At 41.1% G+C, this 25,758-nt stretch overlaps 1 protein-coding gene across 12 annotated transcripts in view; it reads left to right on the top strand.

Moving 5' to 3' along the window:
* REPS2 (RALBP1 associated Eps domain containing 2) overlaps positions 1-25,758 on the top strand; it is a 231,362-nt gene that overhangs the window by 25,381 nt on the left and 180,223 nt on the right. The window contains exon 1 of one of the 12 annotated variants that reach the window (XM_025437522.3): positions 9,505-9,564. The exons of 9 other annotated variants lie outside the window; for them this stretch is intronic. In XM_025437522.3, the coding sequence (XP_025293307.1) occupies positions 9,529-9,564 (36 nt within the window). In that variant the 5' untranslated portion in view covers positions 9,505-9,528. Of the gene's footprint in view, positions 1-9,504; positions 9,565-11,105; positions 11,127-13,140; positions 13,180-25,758 lie in introns of those variants that run through there. 2 more of the 12 variants (XM_049107379.1, XM_035711348.2) reach the window with 2 other exon arrangements.

The following is a 25,758-nucleotide window of genomic DNA, read 5'->3' on the forward strand; positions in this document are numbered from 1 at the left end:
GTCTTGTCTAGTCTGTAACAGTTTTTTTTTTTTGTAACAGTTTTTAATCTTGTCTTTATTGACAGTTTTGGAGAGTATTGATCAGTTATTTTGTAGAATGGTCCTTTGAGTTTGTTTCATATTTTCTTATGATTTGAATAAAGTTGTACATTTTTGGCAAGATTACTAGGATACAACGATGTATACTCTCCATTGTACTCTGTCATGGAGTTCATAATGATGACAGTTTTATTAATGGTGTTATTTACCTCGATCCCTTAAGTTGGTGCCTGTAGGATATCCCCCTTGGTTAAAGTATCTTAGGAGGAGATGCTTTACGACTATGTGAGTATCCTATTTCTCCTCAGATTTTTGCCTGTTAATTTTTAGCGTTCATTGGTGGATCCATATCCATTTCATTTCATATCATTTCCTAGAGTATTTGTGATAAATTTTTGATTAAGTAAAATAGAGCTCTGCCCTCCCGGCAGCCAAGATCAATTACATTAAAGTCCTGTCATATTGGTTAGTGTAACTGTGTATTCTAACTTTCAGAGGCTTAACCCAACAGAAGCTTTACTTCCCAGTGTGGGTATTTTGGGTTATGTAGGTTGTTTTTCATATAATAATTCAAGGACCCAGGTTAAACTTTTTATTTTGAAGTAATTTCAAACCGACAGAAAAATTGTGAGAATAGTACCAAGAAATCTTATGTATCCTTTACCTAGATTTACTTAACATTTGCCGCATTTGCCTTATTTTCTTTCTCTCTTTCCATGTATGTATATGTATTTTATATCTATTCATCCATCCATTTATTTATCATCTACCTGTACTAAACTATTTGACATTAAGTTGCAAACATCATGCTCTTATATGCCTTAGTAGTTTAAAATTAAATATTTATTTAATTTTAGTATACATATAAAGTATTTGGAGAATTGCTACCTCATACAATTAGTGTGAGTTTTTAGTGTGAAAAACACTAAGTATATTATAGCATTTATAAACAGTTCTCTTTAGACTTACAATATCTAGTCATAATACTGTTTTTTAAATATAAATGTTTTTTTAAAAAAAGATTTTACTTATTTATTCATGAGAAACAGAAAGAGAGAGGCGGAGACACAGACAGAGGGAGAAGCAGGCTCCATGCAGGGAACCTGATGTGGGACTTGATCTTGGGTCTCCAGGATCACATCCTGGGCTGAAAGGGGCACTGAACCGCTGAGCCACCAGGGCTGCCCCATGATACTGTTTTTAAGTTTTCTACTAAAGTATTAAATCTGAAGACTGTACACAAGCACATAGAGTTATGCACATTCAGGAAGTTTTTTAAAAAAGATTTTATTTATTTGTTAGATGGCAAGTGAAAGAGAGGGCATGACCTGGGGGAGGAGCTGGAGGAGCAGACTTCCTGCTGAACAGGGAGCCCAGTGTGGGGCCCAGTCCCAGGACCCTGGGACCATGACCTGAGCTCAAGGCAGATGCTTAACCTACTGAACCACCCAGGCGCCCTTCAAATTCAGGAAGTTTATATCAGTACAGTACTTTAGTCTGCAGCCTATATTCCAATTTCCTCAGTTGTCCCCAAAATTTTTTTTGTGGGAATCTTTGTTTTTTCCTGATATGGGATCTCACCCAGGGACACATACTGAATTTGTCATTTCTCTAGTCTCCTTTGATCTGGGATCATTTCTGCAAGCCTTTCTTTGTCTTTTGTGACATTGACATTTTGAACAATGACATTTCATGACACTATTTTGTAGAATGTACCAAATTTGGGTTTGATTGGTAGCTACCAACCAACTCATGTTTAGATTAAGATTATGCATTTTTATCTGGATCATGCATGAGCAGTGAGGTCCTTCTCAGATAATGCATGCATTAGAAGGCACATATCTGTTTGTCTCTCATTGGTGATTTAAATTTTTATCATTTGGTTAAAGCATTGCCTATATCTGAAGTGTATTTAGGTATGAAATATCAGAGTGATCAATACCAGGAAGTCTCGGGATCCCTGGGTGGCGCAGCGGTTTGGCGCCTGCCTTTGGCCCAGGGCGCGATCCTGGAGACCCGGGATCGAATCCCACATCGGGCTCCCTGTGCATGGAGCCTGCTTCTCCCTCTGCCTATGTCTCTGCCTCTCTCTATTTCTCTTTCTGTGACTATCATAAATAAATAAAAATAAAAAAAAATACCAGGAAGTCTCTTACAACAGTGTTTAGATTGAAAGATTATAATTGAAAAAACTTTCAAAAGCATTCAGCTTGACATATACCTAACATGAAACCAAGTTTTTTTTTTTTAATTTTTATTTATTTATGATAGTCACACAGAGAGAGAGAGAGGCAGAGACATAGGCAGAGGGAGAAGCAGGCTCCATGCACTGGGAGCCCGATGTGGGATTCGATCCCGGGTCTCCAGGATCGCACCCTGGGCCAAAGGCAGGCGCTAAACCGCTGCGCCACCCAGGGATCCCTGAAACCAAGTTTTAACTTCTTTTTTCTTGAGTCATCTTCTACCATTGAAATGTTAATGCAGGATTTACCCATTCATGACTTTTTATTTCCTCTTGGGGGCAATTTTTTCCTTTAAATTTTTTTTATTGGGGCATCTGGGTGGTTCAGTCGGTTGGGCCATAGGTCATGATCCTAGGGTCCTGAGATTGAGTCCTGTGTTGGGCTCCTTGCTATATGGGGAGTCTGCTTCTCCCTCTGCCTGCCACTCTCCCTGTTTGTGCTCTGTCTCTGTCTCTCTCTCTGACAAATAAACAACATCTTAGAAAATTTTTTTTATTGTAGTAAAATACATAACACCATTGTAACCACTTTTAAGTGTACAATTCATTGGCATTAAGTACATTTGCAATGTTGTACAACCATTACCACTATCCATTCCCAGAACTTTTTCATCGTCCCAAACAGAAACCCTGTACCTACTAAACAATAATTATCCATTTCCCCTCTCCCCTAGCTCCTGGTAACCTTATTTTAAATGTCATCACAATATTTTACTATAAACAGTAGCTTTCTCTTATATCTGTGATAAGGTCTTTCAATTTTTGCTCTTATATGAAGACTATGATAAAAATATTATTTGCCATGTAATACAGAGCAATTTCTGCATTTTGGCATAAATTAATATCTAGTAACTCCAAATCCTGGTACAGGGAGTAGTTTTATTCTGAAAGTTGACAGGAATAATTGTTGGTTTGGTAATTTTTACCTCCAGGGTTGGGGTATTTTGGATGGGATAGGGCAAGGAGAGGTGAAATTATTCCTGTAGGGAAGCAGATCAGAGTTTATTTATTTTATTTATTTATTCATGAGAGAGACACACAGAGACACAGGCAGAGGGAGAAGCAGGCTCCATGCAGGGAGCCCGACGTGAGACTCGATCCTGGGTCTCCAGGATCAGGCCCTGAGCTGATGGTGGCACTAAACCACTGAGCCACCTGGGCTGCCCGCAGATCAGAGTTTAAATTGCCTTTTGGGGATCCCTGGGTGGCGCAGTGGTTTGGCGCCTGCCTTTGGCCCAGGGCGCGACCCTGGAGACCCGGGATCGAATCCCACATCGGGCTCCCGGTGCATGGAGCCTGCTTCTCCCTCTGCCTGTGTCTCTGCGCCTCTCTCTCTCTCTGTGACTATCATAAATAAATAAAAATAAAAAAAAAATCTTTAAAAAAAATTGCCTTTTGTGTTTTCCATCTTGACCATCTACCAGTTGGGTATAGGCATTCAGACCATCCATGCTTTTGTACATGGTTTGATAGGTATAAATACATAGAAATTAGGATAAATTCCCGCAGTGTTAGAGGCCTAGGGTTCATAAAGGCCCTTTCTCTCACCGCAGTCTTGGTGTGTCCTTATTACCTTGTCTGTAAAGTGAACCACCTTCTCTGCAAAGGCTGCTTTGGGACAAAACTGTAAGACTTTCTTTTCTTTTCTTTCTTTCTTTCTTTCTTTCTTTCTTTCTTTCTTTCTTTCTTTCTTTCTTCTTTCTTTCTTTCTTTCTTTCTTTCTTTCTTTCTTCCTTCCTTCCTTCCTTCCTTCCTTCCTTCCTTCCTTCCTTCCTTCCTTCCTTCTTTCTTTCTTTCTCTCTTTCTTTCTTTCTCTTTCCTTATTTATTGACATTTAAAAAAAGAGTTTGTTTATTTGACAGCACACAAGGAGGGGGAGAGGGAGAAGCAGGCTCCCTGCTTTGCCCGATGGGCTTGATCCCGGGACCCTGGGATCATGACTTGAGCTGAAGGCAGATGATTAAGCGACTGAACCACCCAGGTGCCCCACTATAAAACATTTTGCAGAGTAAAAGGGGCTCCTTATTCTTAGTAACAGTTCTCATTTTTCTTCGAGGGTTCACTCACAATCATTCTTTTGTGTTGGGAATATTTATTAGAACTAATTTTAATAGCACCATACAATGTAGCTAGCATGGCCACGTGTCCTAGTTTGCTGGAACTGAAGAAACAGCTATAGATTTTAAAATTCTCATAAAATAATATTGCTCAATGACCCACCCATTCCTTTGATGTATGGTGTTGGATGTCTGTTTCATTTCCTCAGAAAATTTTTAAAAAATATTTATTTATTTACTCATGAGAGACATAGACTGAGAGAGAGAGGCAGAGACACAGGCAGAGGGAGAAGCAGGCTCCTCTCAGGTGCCTGATTCAGGACTTGATTCCGGATCCCGGGATCACGACTGGAGCCGAAGGCAGGCACCCAGCCGCTGAGCCACTCAGGCGTCCCTCATTTCCTCAAAAATTTGACACGGCCTTGAGCCTGTTAGCAGATTTGGTTCCTGTGGGCTGTAGATGTAAGAGAGACTCCAGGACTAGCCTGTGTCTTGCTCTTGAGAGATTAGTGTATTGATAGATGGCATAACCCATTATTAGGTACCTGCAAACAGTTTACAGGCTTTCTGTGTGGTTCCTACACTTTGAGGATTCCTAGAGGCAAGAAGTCATTTCTCTGAAGAATCAGTAGTCTTTAGGGTCCTGCCTCAGCTTCCTATTCATGGAAGATCTGAAATTGAATGAGGTAGCCCCTCACCATTAAAGTTCTTACGAAAAAAAAAAATAAAGTTTTTACGGCCTTAATGATTCCTATTGGGATGAGTCGAGCAGAAGTCAGGCAGTCCCTTCTGCGTGAGGATTAAGGATGAGTGCCTTTGAGGTCTGAGCCAGCTGAAAGGACCCTTGTTCATTTTCTACTCTTGTCTGAAGAAAGATTGGGTCAATTCTCTGTTTCTTCTCTGGTGGTACAAAGCTCATTCCAAGAGGTGATGACTGTTTTGGTTCTATATTACTGCCTGAAAACCCACTCCAGAACTTGGTGGCTTACAGTAACCATTCTCAGAGTTTTGTTGGTCAGGGATTTCAGAAGGTCTCAACTGGGCTCTAGATAGCATTGATGGGGTGGCTGGTACTTCCAAGATTGCCTCTTCACTCTTAGGAAAGGCTCCTCAGTGTCTGTGGCCTGTATCTCTCCATGTAGTATGTCATCCTGGCTTAGGCTTTTCACCTCATGGTGGGCCCTGGGTAGCTGTACTTCTCCCAGGGCGGTGATGGAATGAAAGCCTCTGTTTTAAATTCAATTACAGGGCAGCCCAGGTGGCTCAGCGGTTTAGTGCTGCCTTCAGGGCATTATCCTGGAGACCTGGGATCGAGTCCCACGTCGGGCTTCCTGCTTGGAGCCTGCTTCTCCCTCTGCCTGTGTCTCTGCCTCTCTTTTTCTCTCTCTCTCTGTGTCTCTCATGAATAAATAAATAAAATCTTTAAAAAAAATTCAATTACATATTGACAAACATATTCGGTATAGGGATTGTGATATTTACTATTTTATTTTGTCATATTGATCACCTAATGAGGGTAGAAAGTTGAAGGAAAGAAGGAATACTTTATTTCCTCTGCTCTTTGGATGTTGGGTTGTTCAAAACAGGAGGTTCAACTTTTGGCTTGTTTTGGATTACTGAACACATCCTTTAGAAATGATTTCCTAATGCTTTCCTGGCCATCTGGTGTGAGCACAGAAGACCTTTTACTCCATAGAAGTAAGCTGATAATAATAACAAGTTGAAACATCTTGATAATAAATATATTTGTACAGCTTTTCTAATCCCAGGTTATTGAAACTCTGTCAGCCTTGGCTGTTATCCATGCTCTCTCAGTGCCCTTGTGTTTTCTTTTTTTTTCTTGGGCCACTCATACTGAGTGAGCACTAGAGCATTAGAAGGAGGAGCAGTCACTGGGATGTAAAATTGATGAAGGTAAGGATTGGGTTCAATTGCAACAATCCTAAATTTTTGGAGCAAGAGGGGCATGACACCCTCACCTCCCTTTTTACATATAAGAAGAGGTGTAAAAAGGTAAAATAGCTTTTCTTAATTGCAGCATCTGATTCTCTATCCACTTGACCCTAGTACCGATTGATAACACAAAACAGATGTGCCTTGGGCAAGAGAAGCGTAAAGCTGGATCTTTTTATGATCCTGTACTCATTATTTGTAGCATTGGATCTTTATTTTTTTTAAAGATTTTATTTATTTACGAGAGACAGAGAGGGGCAGAGACACAGGCAGAGGGAGAAGCAGGCTCCATGCCTGCAGCCTGATGTGGGACTCGATCCTGGGTCTCCAGGATCATGCCCTGGGCTGAAGGCAGCGTTAAACCGTTGAGCCACCCGGGCTGCCCGCATTGGATCCTTAAAATAGGAAAAGCGATGTTGATTCTAACTAGAAATTGTGGGCCATTTAATAACATGTGAGGCGGAATTACAAGGAAAGGTGAGAAACCAAGTGCCTTCCAGCTTCTACCACCTTATCTTCTATTGCCTAAATTAATAAAAGGTCAATTTTTAAAAAGTAATCTCTACTACCAACGTGGGGATTAAACTCACCACCCCAAGATAAGAGTTGGATACTCTACTGACTGTGCCACCCAGGTGCCCCTAAGTGGTCAACTTTTAAAGCAATAAAAAAGGAAATTTATTTATTTATTGTTTCAGGGAGAGAGGGGGTGAGGGGCAACGGGAGAAGGAGAGAGAGAATCTTAAGCAGGCTCCATGCCCAGTGCAGAGCCTGATGTGGGGCTCGATCTTACAACCTTGAGATCATGAGATGAGCTGAAATCAAGAGTCAGACACTTAACCAACTGAGCCACCCAGGCACTCCTAAAAAAGGAAATTTCTGGTAAGCTTTGCCTAACTTAAGAGTGCTATTTATATTACAGACAAAACGCTAAATTTACTAATACAAACATATCCTAGTCAGAGTTTTGAATGCCCATAAGCAAGTCCCTAGAATTATTTTGAATGCTCAGATTATAAATCCTCCCCCCATACCATAAATGTATTACCTAGCACTGTAAGACTCTTTATGGGGTGTCAAATATGTGGGAGGATTTAAACAAATTCTCTTAAATGCTTCATGGGATAAGATGATCCAATGGGAACTGAATGTTTTCAATTAGGACGTTTCCATGGATACCATTAAGCGTGCCAAAATTCATAGCCACAGGAGATTTTATTTTCTTCAATATTGATTAAGAAATCTGAGAACAATCTCAAGAAGTGTAGGAGGTAGGCAGAGGATAAATTCTGAGGGTAGTATAAAATTTGCTTTCTCTCCCATGGTGAAGGGCTAGTCCAAATAAAATTCTAGGCAGTCAGCCAAGTCTAACAACAGGATTTCTGTCAAGAGAGTGTCCAGAATAAAAGTGAACATGGGTTACTTCTTTTATTCCAGGTGTAGATGTTATTTATTTATTAACACTTGCTTTTTTATGTGCTGGGTACAAGGCATTGGTGGTGTAAGACAATCAGAAAAATCACAACCCTTTTATCTGTGTTGTTTATAACGAAAACATTCTAAATGATGTCAGCATACATCTTAAAATTTGCATCCCTCTGGGAAGGAGTCACATCTTAGGTTATTACTCATTTTTAAACACGGATTCTTTTCCTGGATTCTTAGATCTTCGAAGGATCTGTGGATAGAATTCAAGGGGACCTTGACCTTGAATGAAAAAAAAAGTATATATTTTGACTAATAATAGATATTTAGCATATTCATCAATTAACGTGGGCAACAAATTACAGTGCTATTAGCCCCACCTGCGACTGTGTTGTCAATCAGCTTCATAAGGCATCACAGCTGTTACAGACATCTTGCACTATTTATGCTAATCACTACTTCAAAATTTTGGCTGTTATTAGAGTTTCCACTCTTTTTTTTTTTTTTTTTTTTTTAGAGTTTCCACTCTTGATGCTTAATGTCATAATAAAATAGTATATATATTACCATATCACAAGTTAGTACAATATTTTAATACCTGTTTTAATAATTGGCTTCCCCTTTAGTCCTATGCTTATTTTTTGCATTTAAAAAGATTTCTAAAACGGATTCACCAGCCATGGAGTAAAAAATGAAGAACCTCTTTCCTAATAGAGTGCAGAGTGTAAGAGTTATCATATCTTAATATTCTGACCACAATTTAAGAAAGCAGTTTCCTAGTTAAGTGCCTTTCATTGAAAATCTTAAAAAAAAAAAAAAAAGTTAAAGGTCAAAAGGGTGTTATTTTCTGTTGGCTCCTGTGTGGGCCCTGCAAAGTACTTTGCAGGCAACTTTGACTTTCATTTGAGAATTTGCCTTCAGAGGATAAGATATTACCATGACAAAAGTTTAAGAAGAAAAGGTTTTCCGGTCTATGATAGGCTGCATTCAGTAGATCACTATTAAATCCCTGGGATTTGACCCAGATACATTTGCCTGCAGAGTCCTGTCCTTTACACAATCCTATACTACCTCTTTAGCATTCATTTCAACCTTAAGAAAGGCAGGCAGGCAACGCCTGAATGATAACAGTTTGTGTTGTATTAGCTTTCTATTGCTGCATGACAAATTACCTCTAAATTTAGCACTTTAAAACAACAAACATTTATTATTTCATGCAGTTTCTGAGACACAGGAATCCAGAAGTTAAGCTGGTGGTTTTGGATGACAACTGGGGTTGTCATGGTCTCTCCTGGGGTTGCAGTCAAGTTGTCATTCAGGCCTCAGCCATCTGAAGGCCCAATTGGAGATGGAAGGCCTGCTTCTTTGATGGCTCACTTACATGACTGTTGGCAGGAGGCCTCAGTTTCTCACCACATGTGACTCTCCTTAGCGCTGCTCGAATGTCTTTGAACATAGTAGATGGCCTCCCGCAGAGTGAGGGATCTGAGAGAGACAGCAAGACAGAAATCACAGTACCTTTTTTTTTTTTTTTTAAAGTAATCTCTATGCCCAACCTGGGGCTTGAACACACACCGTAGATTGGGAGTTGCATGCTCTGCTGACTGAGCCAGCCAGGTGCCCCCTCCCCCCTTTTAAGAAGCCACAGTATCTTTTATGTCCTCACCTCAGGGGTCACATATCATCATTTCTGTCACATTCAATTGGTCACAAAGACAGCCCTGAAACAATGTGGGAAAGGGCTATATAAGGGCATGGTGAATACTAGGGCATGGACATCATGGGGGGGCCATCTGGGAGACTGGTTACTACATGTGTAGGATCCTTATTTCCCATAGTTGCAAAATTGTAAGTTGTATTTCCTTTTCATATTTTAAAATTCCAAAACAGAATTTCAAACTTTAAAATACCCAATCATTCCCAACATAAATGGAAATATAAATTTACTTGTATAAATATTTAGTGAATGGGCAAGATCAAATACATATTATAAAAACTGTGTTGGGGCAGCCCCAGTGACGCAGCGGTTTAGCGCCGCCTGCAGCCCAGGGCGTGATCCTGGAGACCCTGGATCGAATCCCACATTGGGCTCTCTGTATGATGCCTGCTTGTGTCTCTGCCTCTCTCTCTCTCTGTCTCTATGAATAAATAAAAAATCTTAAAAAAAAACTTGCAAACACTTCATTTGAGGAATTTAAGTTTTTACTGAAATTCCAGTTAACATACAGTGTAATATTAGTTTCAGGTATACAATATAGTGATTCAACAATTCCATACATCACCTAGTGCTCATCATGATAAGCATATTCCTTTGGGGGATTTGTTTTTTTATTATTTATTATTTTTTATTTTTTAAAAGATTTTATTTATTTATTCGTGAGAGAGAGAGATAGAGGCAGAGACACAGGCAGAGAGGGAAGCAGGCTCCATGCAGGGAACCTGATGTGGGACTTGATCCCAGGACTCCAGGATCATGTGCTGGGCTGAAGGCAGAAGCTTAACCGCTTAGCTACCCAGGCGTCCCACGGGACTTGTTTTTTTAATGGGCTGAACTAGTAGAGGCCTCTTGAGTCCTGAGAAGTTCAGACTGCTCTGGTCTCTTTTTTTCCTGGAAAATCTCCCTGTACCAAACACTGAATCCTTCAATTCCAAAGCCTTTCCAACTTCCTTATGTTTTTATTGTTGATTTGGTGTGCTTGAATGACAGCCAAAATAGAAGATAAATGGTAGATGCAAGGACTGGGTGGTTTCCATGGAGACTTCTTGCAGAAGCCTCTCCTTTCTTCATTCATCTATTTCTGGGACGTGCCCCTTCCAGTTAATGTGTGGTGCCCATCAATCTGGTAGCTGATGGAAAGGGGATTTGTTGAACCAAATTCAGAACTGAGTTTTTCTGTGTATCTCTGAGGTTGAGTTAGGTTTTTATAAAACTTGAGGATCTTAATGGGTCTTCTTCCTGAAGCAGTTTAACTCTCCTTTTGTTTTTTTCACTTGGTTCGAGCTTTGGGGAATAGAAGATAGGCTTTGACTGGGAACAGAGGTATATGGATTTACTGTGTCTAATCGAGCAACCATGAAATCAAAAATGTTTCCACCTAAGGAATCAGCCCATCACTTTTAACCACTGTTGATTGCATTGGCTTAGAGCTTTTTGCTTCCTTTAAGTATTTTCCTTTTCTTTTCAAAATTGTGTTCAGTTGGATGTGACCAATTCTACACGAAGCTGGCTCACTCACTTTCGATCTTGACTCCTACTGTCCCAATGTCATGCTTCATTTACACAGTGATAGCTTTCCTTGACTCTATTGACTTAACATCCTATGCATCATATTTTCTTTCTTAGACATAGGAAGATTGAAAAAAATTAAGAATTTGAAGAAAATTTGCAAAAGTGAAGAGCACTGTGAAAGGTAGCTTTAATTTTAATTTTCACTGTAGCCAGAATAGGTGGCCACCTGATGGGCAGAACTGCTTTCTCATTGTACACTGTCCAGTATAGGTGTCCAGGTCAGTCAAGGTCAAACTGGTCATCAGTACTACTTTTGGTTCTAAGTGTAGCTGTAGCTGTGTATAGGGGATCTTACAGTTATTAATAGAGGTTATAATAAAAATGTGATATAGTGTCAAATTGTAGGTGTGTTACATGTGGGTGGAATAGTTGTCTACATTTGAAAGGTGGGAAGCTGGAGGTTTTTGTAATTTTAAGATACCTATTATCAATTTTAAGAATTTCTTGGGATGCCTGGGTGCCTCAGCAGTTAAGTGTCTGCTTTTGGCTCAGGATGTGATCCCGGAGTCCTGGGATCGCGTCCCACATCAGGCTCCCTGCATGGCGCCTGCTTCTCCCTCTGCTTGTGTTTCTGCCTCTCTCTCTCTCTGTGTCTCTTTTGAATAAATAAATAAAATCTAAAAAAAAAAAGAATTTCTTGATCATCAGAGGTGCCTGGGTGGCTCAGTTGGTGAAGCATCTGCTTTTGGCTCAGGTCATGATCCCAGAGTCCTGGGATCGTCTCATGTTGGGCTCCCCGCTCATTGGGGAGTCTGCTTCTCCTTTTCCCTCTGCCATTCTCCCTGATTGTACTCATGCACTCCCTCTGTCAAATAAATAAATAATATCTTAAAAAATAATTTCTTGATTATTATAAATGCATGACTGATGTTATTTTCTGATCCTGAAGATTGGTGGGCATTTTGAAAAGGGACCAAGATGAGAATAAAAACTAATTATAAAATACATTTAAAAGACTGATTATGATTCATCAGAATATTTTTTACAACTTATAAATTGTGTGTTTTTACCTTTGGGACACATGTTCTTAAGAGCTGACTTCTGGGGATGCCTGGGTGGCTCAGCGGTTGAGCCTCTGCCTTTGGCTCAGGGCGTGATCCTGGGTCTGGGGATCAAGTCTCACATTGGGCTTCCTTTCATGGAGCCTGCTTCTCTCTCTGCCTGTGTCTCTGCCTCTCTCTCTCTCTCTCTCTCATGAATAAATAAATAAAATATTAAAAAAGAGCTGACTTCTACTTTGCACTTTGTAATGTGTGTCAGCTATGTCTGCTCATGAGCATGTTTTCATCTGTGCATCATGTTATATTGGGACTTGGATGGAATGTAAATCTTTTTCTGGCCTAAATCTGAGTCTAATCCTCTGCATGGCTTTGGTAGAAAATCGATTTCCTCTGCTGCATCAAGATTTTTCAGGTCACTGCTCTTTGGAGGTTTCCCAATTCTCTTAGATTAAAATAGATTTTGTTTCTCTGCTGCATACTAGTATTCTTTAGTAGGACACTGGGATCTAGAAAGTGAGAAAACAGAGCCTGGTAAAATATCCATGGGTTCTTTTTTTTTTTTTTAAGATTTTATTTATTTATTCATGATAGTCACAGAGAGAGAGAGAGAGAGAGAGAGAGAGAGAGAGAGAGGCAGAGACAGGCAGAGGGAGAAGCAGGCTCCATGCAGGGAGCCCGACGTGGGATTCGATCCTGGGTCTCCAGGATCGTGCCCTGGGCCAAAGGCAGGCGCTAAACCGCTGCGCCACCCAGGGATCCCGATGGGTTCTGTTTTATTTATTTTATTTATTTTTTTGGGGGGGTTCTGTTTTAGTTAACTTGTTGATACACTGTACCTTTGAGGAGCCAAGGAGTTTATGTGCTTTCAAAAACATCATTTGGGGAACATTTAAAAGGTGGCATTTGTAGGTGAGCATGTGTGCTTGACTTTAATGAGTTCTGCTTGGTGATCTGCTCACTAGAAAAGAGTGGAAAAGAGAGGAGCTACTGATATCCTACTTAATCCATTTGATGAGTATGGGCCATTGGAGCTGGAAGTAGGGTGACCAACTTGGACTTTCTCAGTTTTAGCCCTGGAAGACCTACATCCTGGGAACTACCTCAGTCCTAGGCAAACCAGGATGGTTGGTCATCCTGGCAGTGAAGAACATGGAGATGGATGGTTTGGAAATGGTGAGTACTCATAGATATATTTTTTAAAAGATTTTATTTATTTATTCATGAGGGACACACAGAGAGAGAGGCAGAGACACAGGCAGAAGGAGAAGCAGGCTCCTGGGAGCCTGACGTGGGACTTGATCCCAGGTCTCCAGGATCAGGCCCTGGGCTAAAGGTGGCGCTAAACTGCTGAGGCACTTGGGCTGCCTCATATACATATTTTAAGGAGGGATTTATTATACACATGTACCATCTTGCCACACAGTGATGCTAGTGGGTGAGTGATTTTACTGTGATTAGATTGAAAAGCAATGAAATGAGGGGAGATAGAGGTTTTTCCACTTTCTGAACCTAAGATTTAGGGGATGCTTTGGTAAGAAATTATTACCGTTAAGTTTTATCTTTATCTTGGACAATGGAAAGACAACTCCACTTATCCCTTCTTTCATTTTTTTAAAAATTTTTATCTATTTATGATAGTCACACAGAGAGAGAGAGAGGGGGGCAGAGACGTAGGCAGAGGGAGAAGCAGGCTCCATGCACCGGGAGCCCGACGTGGGATTCGATCCCGGGTCTCCAGGATTGTACCCTGGGCCAAAGGCAGGCGCCAGACCGCTGCACCACCCAGGGATCCCTTATCCCTTCTTTCAACTTATGTTATTTGTGTCTGTGTGTATACATATATATATGTATATTTTATACATGTGTTTATGTAACACTAAATATATTTATATAAAATAACAAAGATCACAAACAAATATAAAACATAAAACTATAAGTGAAAAAAAGCATCAAAGTCATTAGGACCTAGGGCTAGGCAAAGACTTTTTCGACTTGACACCAAAGGTGTGATCCATAAAAGGAAAAAATGATAAATTGGATTTCATCAAAATTAACAATTTAAAAAAAATTAACAATATTTACTCTGAGAAAGACTGTAAGAGACAAGCTACAGAGTGGAGAAAATATTTGCACATCACATACCTGACAACAGATTATCTGTAATATATAAAGAACTGTCAAAACTCAACAGTAAGAAAACAAAAAAATCCAGTTAGAAAATCGGCAAAAGACATGAAGAGACATTTCAGTGAAAATATATAGACAGATGACAAATAACCACATGAAAAGATCAACAAGGGACGCCTGAGTGGCTAAGCAGTTGAGCGTCTGCCTTTGGCTCAGGGCGTGATCCCGAGGTCCAGGGATTGAGTCCTGCGTCAGGCTCCCTGTGAGGAGCCTGCTTCTCCCTCTGCCTATGTCTTTGCCTCTCTCTCTCTCTCTCTCACTCTGTCTCTCTCTCTCTCTGTCTCTCATGAATAAATAAATAAAATCTTTTAAAAAATTTTAAAAAAGATGTTCAACATCATTAGCCATTAGGGTAATGCAAATTAATGTCACAATGAGAGATCACTACATACCTAGCAGAATGGCTAAAATAAAAAATAGTGACATGACCAAATACCGATGAGGCTGCTAAAAAACTTGCTTGCTTTTGAAAAGGTACAGTGATGTAGCCCCTCTGGAAAAACAGTTTGGCAGTTTCTTTAAAAACACTAAATATACCATATGACCCAGCAATTGCATTCCTGGGCATATATCCCAGAGAAAGGAAGATTTATGTTTACCTAAAAACCTGTGCACAAATGGTTATAGCAGCTTTATTCTTAATAGCCCATAACTGGAAATGACACAGATGTCCTTCAATGGGTAAATGGTTAAACACACTGGTATACCCCATATCATGGAATACTACTCAGCAATTGAAGAGAATGAACTATAGATATAACAACCTGGATGGATCCCTAGAGAACTCTGCTGGGTGAAAAAAAGCCAATCCCAAATGGTCACATACTATGTAGTTATATTTATATAATGTTTTTTAAAGGACAAAATTATAGAAATGGAGAACAGATTAGTGGTTCTCAGGGGTTGAGGGGGCAGGAGCAGGAGTAAAGTGATTGGCTATAAAAGGACAGCGTAAGAGATCTTTATGGTGAAGGAAATTTTCTGTTCTCTATTTTGACTCTATCAATGTCAGTATCCTGGTTGTGTTCTTGTATCGTAGTTTTTACAAGGTGTTATCCTGTGCATCCTTTACCCAATTTCCCCTGAATAATCTTTCTCATGTCATTTCTTACAACTGCATGTGAATCTACAATTATCTCAAAAGTTTAAGTTTTGAAAAAAGCATTTAAGAAAAAAAAATACAACAGGACCTACAAAGATCAGAATCAGAAGAATCAGAAATAATAAATAATGCAGCACTTTTGTATTTGGTGGTGTCCTAAGGTTCTGGCCCAGTTTTGTTCTGAAATGGGTCCATGTGAGTCCCTGTATGTAAGTGTATGATAGACTTTTTTTCCTCAAGTGCTTCTGATTTAGGAAGCTATTTTCTGTATGCCTTTTCTGTGCCTTTTGTCTCTGGTTTTGTTAGACACATTCTAGTTTCTTCATTTCAGTTTCAAGGTCATTTCCAAGCACCGTTAACTTTTATGATCTCAGTTTTGCAGTGTGTTCTTACCTAAGGCCCTGAGTATCTGGACACTAGACTTGTTTTTCTGAGTGATGTTTTTCTCTTTGCCTATATAATAGAGATTTCTGGTTGTTCACTGATGTTCATTTCCTTCTTCTCTTTTGCAGTAGAAACTCCAGTTTTGGGCTGGGCACATGACAATTCAGAATAAAGGTTGCATTTGCTCAGATTTCAGTAGCTAAGTATAGCAGTGTGAACAAGTATGAATCTTCTATTTTGATTAAGCCATAAATTAAATGGAACTATCAATTTGCTTTAACAAACACTTAGTGAATAGGTAAAATCAAATACTTTATATAAAAGCTGTAGATTGTGGGTTGGATTGTGTCCCTGCAAGAAGATATGTTGAGGTCCTAACTCCCAGTACCTTGGAGGGTGGCCTTATTTGGAAATAGGTCTTTTGCAGATATAATGAAGTTAAGATGGGATCATACTGGAGTAGAGCGGGCTCCTAATCCACACAAAGACAGTGCCACATGAAGAGGAAAATTGGAGCGATGCATTTACAAGCTGAGGAACTCTTGGGGAATTCCAAGGAGAGAGGCACGGAACAGATTTTCGCTTAGAGCTCTCAGAAGGAATCAACTCTATGGATACCTTGATTTTGGACTTCCAGCCTCCAGAAATGTGAGGCAGTGAATTTCTGTTGTTTTAAGCTATCCAGCTTGTGGTGCTTTGTCACAGCCGCCCTAGGGGAACCAGTACATTATGTTTTAAAACTTCTTAGATTATTTTAAAAAATGGGTTGGGCATGCAGAGGCTTCTTAATCTGAATCTTGAGACATTTGGACTGAGTAGGCTTTCTTTCCTGGAAAATCTCACTGTACCAAACATAGTCTTCATCGCTCCAAAGCCCTTCCAACTTCCTTACGTTTTTATTGCTAATTTGATGTGCTTGAATGCCAGCCAAAGAATAAGGTAAATGGTAGATGCAAGGACTGGGTGGTTTCCATGGAGACTTCTCACAGGAGCCTTCCCTGTCTCAGTTCAACAGTTGTCAGGGAAACATCAAGTTTCAATTTGTGGGGTCTGCCAGTTTAAGTGGCTCTTGCCAATTTAAGAGGATATGGTTAAACCTCTTCAAGATCTTAATAAACAAATTCAGAGCAAAGCTTTTTTAGATTCTTTTGGAGTTATAGTAAGTTTTTCTGTTATTTAGGAATATTAACTAGTCCTCTGCTTGAAGTGTGCAAACTGCCCATTTGTTCATATGCAGAAAATGCTGATTGTGAGCTGTGGGGGAGGAAAGCTGAGGTTTGTAGAAAGGCCCATAGCCAGAGAGCTGGTGTCCAATGCCACACGACTTCATGATCTTTAGCGTGCCCTGCAGTATGGGAGATCCAAGAGGCCTGCCCTCTGCATAAACTGTTTACAGGCTGTGGAGTTGGCAGACTCAGTACTGTGTGTTTATTGCTTTTCGTTAGCTGTTGTTGGATTGGTGGCTGGCATTGGTGGTGGGTTAATGGAATTGATGGTGAGAGAGATTCTGGATATAAGCAGTTGTAATAATTGGGAATCCCTAGGGTTATCACTATTGTGACAGCTTCCCCATTGTGCTGTTTATCAAATAGCTATGGTAGATTGTAAAATTCCCCCAATACTGTGCTGCTCCTTTTTTTTTTTTAAAGATTTTATTTATTTATTCATGAGAGAGACAGTAGAGAGGGAGAGACTTAGCCAGAGGGAGAAGCAGGCTCCATGCAGGGAGCTCGATATGGGACTTGATCCCGGAACTCCAGAATCACGCCCTGAGCCGAAGGCAGATGCCCAACTGCTGAACCACCCAGGTGTCCCTGTGCTGCTCCTTTTAAAAAAGATTTTATTAATTTATTTTAGAGAGAGAGAAGGAGTGTGAACTGGGGGAGGGAATAGGAGGGGGATAGAATCTCAAGCAGACTCCACACTGAGTGTAGAGCTCAACGTGGGGGCTCCATCTCAGGACCCTGAGATCATGAACAGAGCCAAAACCAAGAGCCAGATGCCTAATCGACTGAGCCACCCAGGCACCCTGCATCTTCTTTTCTGTTTTTTAAATCAAGATGTGAAATCTGTGTCTCCATCCTTAAAGTGTTGGCTGGTCTCATGACTTGCTTTAATCATAGAATACAGTAGAAGTGACTGTGCAAGTTTTGAGCCTTGGTCCAAAGAAGGATTTCACCTTCAGTTCTTGCTGCTTTGGGAGCTCTGCCACCAAGTGGAAAAGCCCAGGCTCACCTGCTGGAGGCTAAGAGGCCACATGGAGGCTAGTGGAGGCCCCCAGTCAACCCAATAGCTGACTGTGGAAGCCTAAGTGAGTCCCACCTGACATCAGCAGAGTCTGGTCCACATCAGTAAAATTGGCTAGCTGAGCTCAGCCCAGATTGCTGACCCCCAAATTATTAACTAAATAAATGTTTTAAGAACTAATGTTTTGGGGTGGTTGGTTATGTAGCAATAGATAATTGATAGAGCTGAGCTTGGATGGGCCAGTCAAAACTTATTTTTGACCTCTTTTCTATAACACCCAGGAGTCATAGCACAATCATGTTAGTAACAGACATACCTGTGGGTAATTTAAGCAAAAAAGGAGTTCATTGGGTAGCTCAGTCTTTTCTTAAGAAAGCTGGGGGAAAGGCTTGAAAAGTGCACAAGAGGCAGCATTGCTAGAACTACAGCCATATCATGCCACAGATTTGGTCTGGTGAAGATGCTGGAACTGGAGCCACTGAATATTTGTATACCTCTAGGTATATCTCTCTTTGCCTGCACTGGACCTCAGATGTGGGGCTCGGCACCCCTGTTGCCCCTAGGAACTGACATTGCTGCTGTTTTCAGAAAACAGTGATCTACTATTCCTGCTACTTTGCATACTCATTACTGATTCAAATGCCCTGTAGTGTGTCTGACCAAGCTGAGGGCCTGTGCCCTTACCAAAATCAGGAAAGTGAGTATCTGACATTTTTAACTTATTTAGCTGAAGGCAGGTAGAAAATTTCATAAACATTGGCAAGGTGTTGTGATGCTGGGCAGCCAAAAGAAAAATCAGAAAATGTTTATTAGTTTCTGTTTTGTACTCTGGTTGACTCAGTTTTAGCACAGTTATGATGAAACTGGATTTGAGGTTCGTTCCTTGGTTCTACGGAGAGAAAATATTCAGTCTGAGCCTGTACCCTTTACAATCTCTCCCTTTCTCACAGATGTGTGCCCATGGCCATTTGGAAGGCCAAAAAAATAAGAGGTTCCTAATTTGCATGTATCCCTGGTTGCCAAGGTACAAACAGTATGTGTCTTTCAGTTGCTAGGCCCAAAGAGACTTCATTCATTGCCACAGTATGCCACCTAAGAGAATGAATGAATGAATGAATGAATGAATGGCATCTTAGTGAACATAAGGGGTTGCCTATTTGTTCAGTGAATTTGGTTCATGTGACATTTATAATATGAATTGCTGGGTGGCAAGATCTTGAAATTCAGGTCATTTCTCATTTTCCAGAATTTCTCTAATAACTATTCTGAATCCCAAAGTGCCTATCTGCAAAACCATTTATCTAGGGTTAGTTTAAATATTAGAAACAACACATAAGAAGGAAAGCATAATGCTTGGAGAGTATGTAGTAGGTGCTTGAGAAATGTTGATCCTTTTTCTCAAACTTCTTGAATATACATACCCTGATCAGATTGTGTTCTTAGCTCGGGCTGCTATAACAAAATACCATAAACCAAGTGGCTTACAAACAATAGAAATTTATTTCTGACAGCTCTAAAGGCTGGAGGTTCAAGGTCAGGGTGCCAGCATGGTCAGGTTCTGGCGAGAGCCCTCTTCTGGGTTGCAGACAGCCAGCTTCTTGCTGTGTCCTGACCTGGCAGAGAGAGTGAAGCAGACTTGTGACTCTTCTAAGGGTACAGATCCCATTCATGGGGTCTCCACCCTCATGATCTCATCTGATCTTAATCAGCTCCCAAAGGCTCCATCTCCTAATACCATCACATTGAGGGGTAGGGCTTTAACATGAATTTGTGTGTGGGGGGCACAAACATTTAGTCCATAACAGATTATAAACTCCTTGAGGGTAGAGACTGTTCTTTCTGTGTCAAATATGTCTAAGTTGTCAAATCTCTAGGCATGGCTTGTGAGAGTGGACTGTACTTGGGGTAGATTGTCTTGGGAGAAAACAGGACCTAGACCTTACTTAGCTCATCCAAGTGGTGGGGGTGCCAGTTAAGGAGGGATGAGTGGATTGTCTCAGATCAGGCAATGCAAAGTCTATCCGGGCCATTGGAATAGTGACTAGAGGTGATTTCAAGGTACAACACAGGAGATCCACCTGGGTCCTAGGGATGTCCCTTTTGCCAAGCACAACTCAGTGACAGACCTAAGAGCAGGGAAAGTTGGAGGTTTAGGTATCAGGGAAGTGTCAGCGGGTACCTGGGGGTGAGGCACCAGACAAGGACAGACAGTTGAGAGCAAGGCCAGGCCTTAAATGATGGGTGTCTGTTAAGCTAGAGTGGGAAGAGGATGGATGTTTCTTTCTGGGGCATAGAAAGGGGATTTGGTCATGGAAAGAAGTTAGTCTTGTTAATATAACATGGCCATTAGATCTCAATAGGACCAATAGCAGAGTGGACTTGGGGCTGGGTTCTGGCTAATTGGGCCAAAGAATCCATCTGCATTTGCTGTGATGATGCTGGGGAACTTAGTGTGCTGGTTGCCGTGAGGCCCTGCTATGGGGAGAACAGTCATGAACAGGGAGGGGCCCGTTTCCTGTTTCAGTGCCCTGCAAAGCAGTACAGCCTGCTTTGAGGGAGTCGGCTTTCTCAGAGGGAGGCTGCCGGCACGTCAGGGAGGAGAGAGGAGCATTTGTTGTTTTAACAGTTGAAAGGGTCTTCACTAGGAATTCAACATGGAAACCCAATTAATGAAGTCAGATTGCCTACCCTATCAAAAAGTGCTCTTTCTGGTATGAGTTTAACTGTGCTGGAGGGAGAGAGACACACACACACACACACACACAGAGGCAGAGACACAGGTAGAGGGAGAAGCAGGCTCCATGCAGGGAGCCAGAGCCCTACGTGGGACTTGATCCTGGGTCTTCAGGATTACACCCTGGGCCGAAGGCAGGCACTAAACCGCTGAACCACCCAGGGATCCCCATGTGCTGGAAGGTTCTGATCTGTCTGGGTTTAAGGTGGAGAGTGAGAACTCTAATGTGATCTGAGACTTAACCTCCATTTGTTCATTCCTTCCAAAGCATTTCAAGGATTTGTATGTAATACACAGGTGCTCCACTGACATGAGGTGCCTTGGCTTGCTCTGTTTCTCTCACTAAGGCACTGGTTTGAAAAGAGAATGTGTGTATGAGTGAGTGCATGTGTGCCTGTGCTTGTGTGAGTGTATGAAATAAAAGATACATAGAATGTACTGAAACAAACTTATAAAAATATCAAATAACCCCTACCTGTAATTTTGTTTTTGAAAAAGCATTGAAAATATCAATAAACAAATTGTCTGGGAAGTGAGTCCTTTGGCGCTAAGTGTGAGTTGCTAGAACCCTTACCTAAAGTAAAAGCTTTATATAATCTTGGCAGTGCATGTGTGTTCACCTGAGATTTTGCTGCCTCCAGCTCTACAAAAGTCTGTGATGTGCAGAGCCTAGAAACTGGGCCAACATCCTAAAATGAATTTTCTTTTGTAATCTGAGCCACTGTTGCATTTTAATTCAGTTGTAGTGTCAAGACTGTGTGTGTATGTGCTTGCACGCGCATGTGTGTGTGTGTGCATTCCTTCCTCTCATCTGTTCCTGGCATTTAAATCAGTGCCTGGCACTTGGTCAGCCCTCAGTAAATGTTCTTAGTTGATTCTATTGTTCTTTTTCCCTATACTGTTCTACATCACAGTGACTGTCTTCTGGGGGTAGGTGGGATGCTTCCTTTGTACTTGGGTGGTTCACTCTTTTTACACTCTTCCCCTCAGCTCACCTTGAAGTGTTAGGCAGGTGACTCTGAGATGTATGCCTGACCATGTGCAGCCAACTGGACAGCTTGAAAAGCTGTGGCATTGGCTTGCCAAAGAAGGCCTAGTTTACAAAAGTCATAGTAAATCATTGTCATCAAATGTCACCCCTACCTATAATCTTTCCTCATTCCAAATAACAGTATAGGTGAGTCTATAGACTCTCTGTCTGAATATGCTAATCCATTGTGCAAAAACCAAAACAGCTAGTGAGTGTAGAATTTATTTGAATTCTTGTCTTTAGGAATCATATTAGTTTCATGTTTGACTCCTTAACATATTTCTTTGTTTTAATTCAAAAGTGATCCTCCTCCTGCAAAAACAAGAAAACTGAGTAAATTCAAAGTTCTGGGAGGATATGTTGTATTTCTCTTTGGCTTTGTTTGCTTCGAGTCAGGTGATTACAAAATGACTTACCTGAACTCACATGAGGTACTTGCTATCCTGGGATCAGGTGGTGTCTCTGATCCTTTAAATCTGAAAAAAAATTGAATAGGTTGATATATTCACATAAGGCACAATTCAGTGGTACAAAACAACATTCGTAGGGGTTCTCTCAGTGCAGTGAAGAGTTAAGACTCAGCTGGGCATATTTAATGTATTCCATAAGCTTTCTTAGTGGGAAATCAATGGGATGGGTGGATGGGGAATGCAGGGATGACTTTGCAAATTCTGGATTTGCCTTCAAGAGACTTGTGGCCTTGTAGGGAGATGTAGCAGATAAACGGAGAACCATAATGCAAAGTAGAAGTGGTAAATGCCAGTTCAAACTATAGTTTTAGCTTTTACTCATAGAATTCGTTTTATAGAATGTTTGGATCTCAAAAAAGACTTGTGTTCTATCTAGTCACAGTGCTTTGTTCCAATAGATGAGACTTGAGACCAAAAGAGGTCAGGTGCCTTCCTCTTGGTCACCCAGTTAGAGCTACCTTTGACAGAGATAACTCGTTTTTATAAAGCAAGGTGCTGCCTTGGTTTGTGTTGGCAACTTAGAGGAAAGACTGCTGTGTTTGTGTGTTAAATCTGGGCTCAGTGAGTAAGGATCCTTGCAGCTTTGTTCAGCTGGGCATTTTGTTTTGAAATTGCACTTAGAGCAGGTGGGAGGGGAATGGTTTTGTGGTATGTCTATATTTTCTGCTGACATGGGATTAGGCCTTGCCTCTTATTCCTCAGCTTTTCTGAATTCATTTTAAGTAGATAGTACATGTACATGATTCAAAATTCAAGAGGTATAATAAGAAATACAGCAAACTCTTCCCTACCCCTGTGCCTTGGCCAAGGGGTTCCCTTCTCTTCCTTGGAGGACAGCTGGCAGCCAAGTTTGTTAGCTTCAACTTCAAGAGATTGCATACAAATATATAAGTAAATGTATCTATAGTCAACCCCCTAAAAAAAATAACCTACTATACCCACTATTGTGCACCATGCTTTTTCTGTTTCAGTGGTTTAACCTGATGATCTTTCCATGTCCTTACACAAGGAGCTTCCTCACTCTTTTTTAGTTCGTGGGTTTTTTCCCCCCTTTTTTCCTTTTGGTGGCAGACAGCTGAATCCACTCTAAATAGTTAAGCCAAAGAAGGATTAGGACTTTAGGTAACTGATAGAATTGTTGGAGGCTGGAGAAACAGGCTGCCATCTAACTTCCCAAGCCCCACATAGCACTGGTATTAAGTGGAAGCCACCTGTGCTTCTGCCCGCATTGAGCAGCAGATCGCAGGGATTTATTTGCCTTGACTGCAAATGCTTCCATTGTCATCCTGAGCCAGGAAGGCAGCTTTGCAGCTACTGCAGCTTCTCACCTGTAAAAGTAGATGCTCTGAGCAGCTTCTCTTCTATTTCTCACTTCCAAAGCGAATTCATGTGTGCATATGTCTGATCAGTGGAGCCTTGGTCACATGTTTGCAGTTTAGCTGCAAAGAAGCCTAGGAATTTGATTCTCAGCTTTCAAGTTGGGAGGTGAAACTTATGAGAAATTTCTTCAAATAGAGAAAAGCTTTCAAAAGATAATGGGTAATCTCAGATATGACACATGTCTACTAGAGCTGCCTAGAAATCTGTTGTGTGGATGAACCACAGTTGATTAAACTAATATTTTAGATGAGGTACCTCTAGGTGTTTTGCAATCTGTATCTTACACAATACATATTGCATGACCTTGTACATATGTCATTTTGCTTGTATAAAAAGGAATATAAATTCATAGAGGTAGAATTCCTAGATCAGAAGGTTAATTGTAATTCTTTTTTTTAAAAAAGATTTTATTTATTTATTCATGAGAGAGAGAGAGAGAGGCAGAGACATAGGCAGAGACATAGGCAGAGGGAGAAGCAGGCTCCATGCAGGGAGCCCGCTGTGGGATTTGATCCTGGGACACCAGGACCACGCCCTGAGCTGAAGGCAGACGCTCAACCACTGAGCCACCCAGGCTTCCAGATTGATTGTAATTCTTATGGATATTGCCAAAAGGTCTCTGGATGTTATACCAGTTTGCGTTTCCACTAGCAGTGTACAAGTTCCTGAGTTTTTGCCCAGAGTCTTTTTGCTGTTCAGATTTCATCAGAGCCAGAGTGGCCGGCTGGGTCTTCCCCAGTAGCGGGGTGAATTTTGGGCCTTGGGCCAAGAATGCTGGCAAACCAGATCTGGGCTGTAACCCCTGCCAATACAGCCTGTTTTTAGCATCTGGGCAGGATTTGGCCTATAATTTTATTAGATTCTCTGGCCTTAAATGGCATATTGGGGGATCCGAAAGATAATGCAGCTTCCAAAATTGATTTGCAGCTTGGGAGGAGCTTACACATTGAGAGGACTTGGATCATTATGTTTTCACAAATGCATAAGGACATTTTCAAAGAATGGTTATGAAGATTTATAATACCTTTTGCCCTTTAAAAATAAAAAACAAATAAGTGAAATAAACCGGACAAATACTGCATGATACCATTTCAATGTGGAATCTTGGGAGAAAAAAAAGTTGAACTCATGGAAACAGAATAGATTGGTGGTTGTCAGGGGCTGGGGTCGGTAGGGGGTGGAGGAACGGGGGAGAGAATGGTCAAAGGGTACAAATTTTCAGTTATAACATGAACGAGGCCTGAGGATCTAATGTTAAACATGGTGACTATAGTTCATAACACTGTATGGTATAATTGAAATTTGCTAAGAGAGTAGAATTTAAGCGTTCTCACACATACATGCAAGTAAAAGTGTGAGGTGACAAATGTGTTAATTAACTCTGGAGGGGAATCCTTTCACAATGTATATGTATATAGAATAATCACGGGATCCCTGGGTGGCGCAGCGGTTTGGCGCCTGCCTTTGGCCCAGGGCGCAATCCTGGAGACCCGGGATCGAATCCCACGTCGGGCTCCCGGTGCATGGAGCCTGCTTCTCCCTCTGCCTGTGTCTCTGCCTCTCTCTCTCTCTCTCTCTCTGTGACTATCATAAATAAATTAAAAAAATATTAGAATAATCACAATGGACACTTTATTTTTTTTTAATTTTAAAGGATTTTATTTATTCATGATAGACACAGAGAGAAGCAGAGACACAGGCAGAGGGAGAAGCAGGCTCCACACAGGGAGCCAGACATGGGACTCGATCCCGGGTCTCCAGGATCACACCCTGGGCTGAAGGCGGCGCTAAACCTCTGAGCCCCGTGGCTGCCCACAATGGACACTTTAAATATATGACAGTTTTATTTGTTATACCTCAAAGCTGGACAAAAGGGCAGAGTTTTACTTTTTAGGGTGTTAATTATTGCATAAATTTTGCTTATAACTGAAGTCTGGTGTCTAGTTGCTCCAAATGGTTGCTGTGAAAATACATAGTAATGTAGGAAGCCCTTGTTCAAAAGCTTCTGAAAATTTTAAACAAATGAATATAAATGGGCAGAAGATAGGGGGTAATACATGTGTGTTCTTTTTTTTTAAAGATTTTATTTATTTGGGGGGGGGGAGAGAGAGAGTCTGTGAGTGAGCACATGAGCAGGGGGAGGGACAGAGGCAGAGGGAGAAGCAGATTCCCTGCTGAACTTGGAGCTCCATCCAGGACCCTGGGATCATGACCTGAA

Source organism: Canis lupus, chromosome X (assembly GCF_003254725.2).
Source record: "Canis lupus dingo isolate Sandy chromosome X, ASM325472v2, whole genome shotgun sequence".
Classification (NCBI taxonomy): Eukaryota; Metazoa; Chordata; class Mammalia; order Carnivora; family Canidae; genus Canis; species Canis lupus.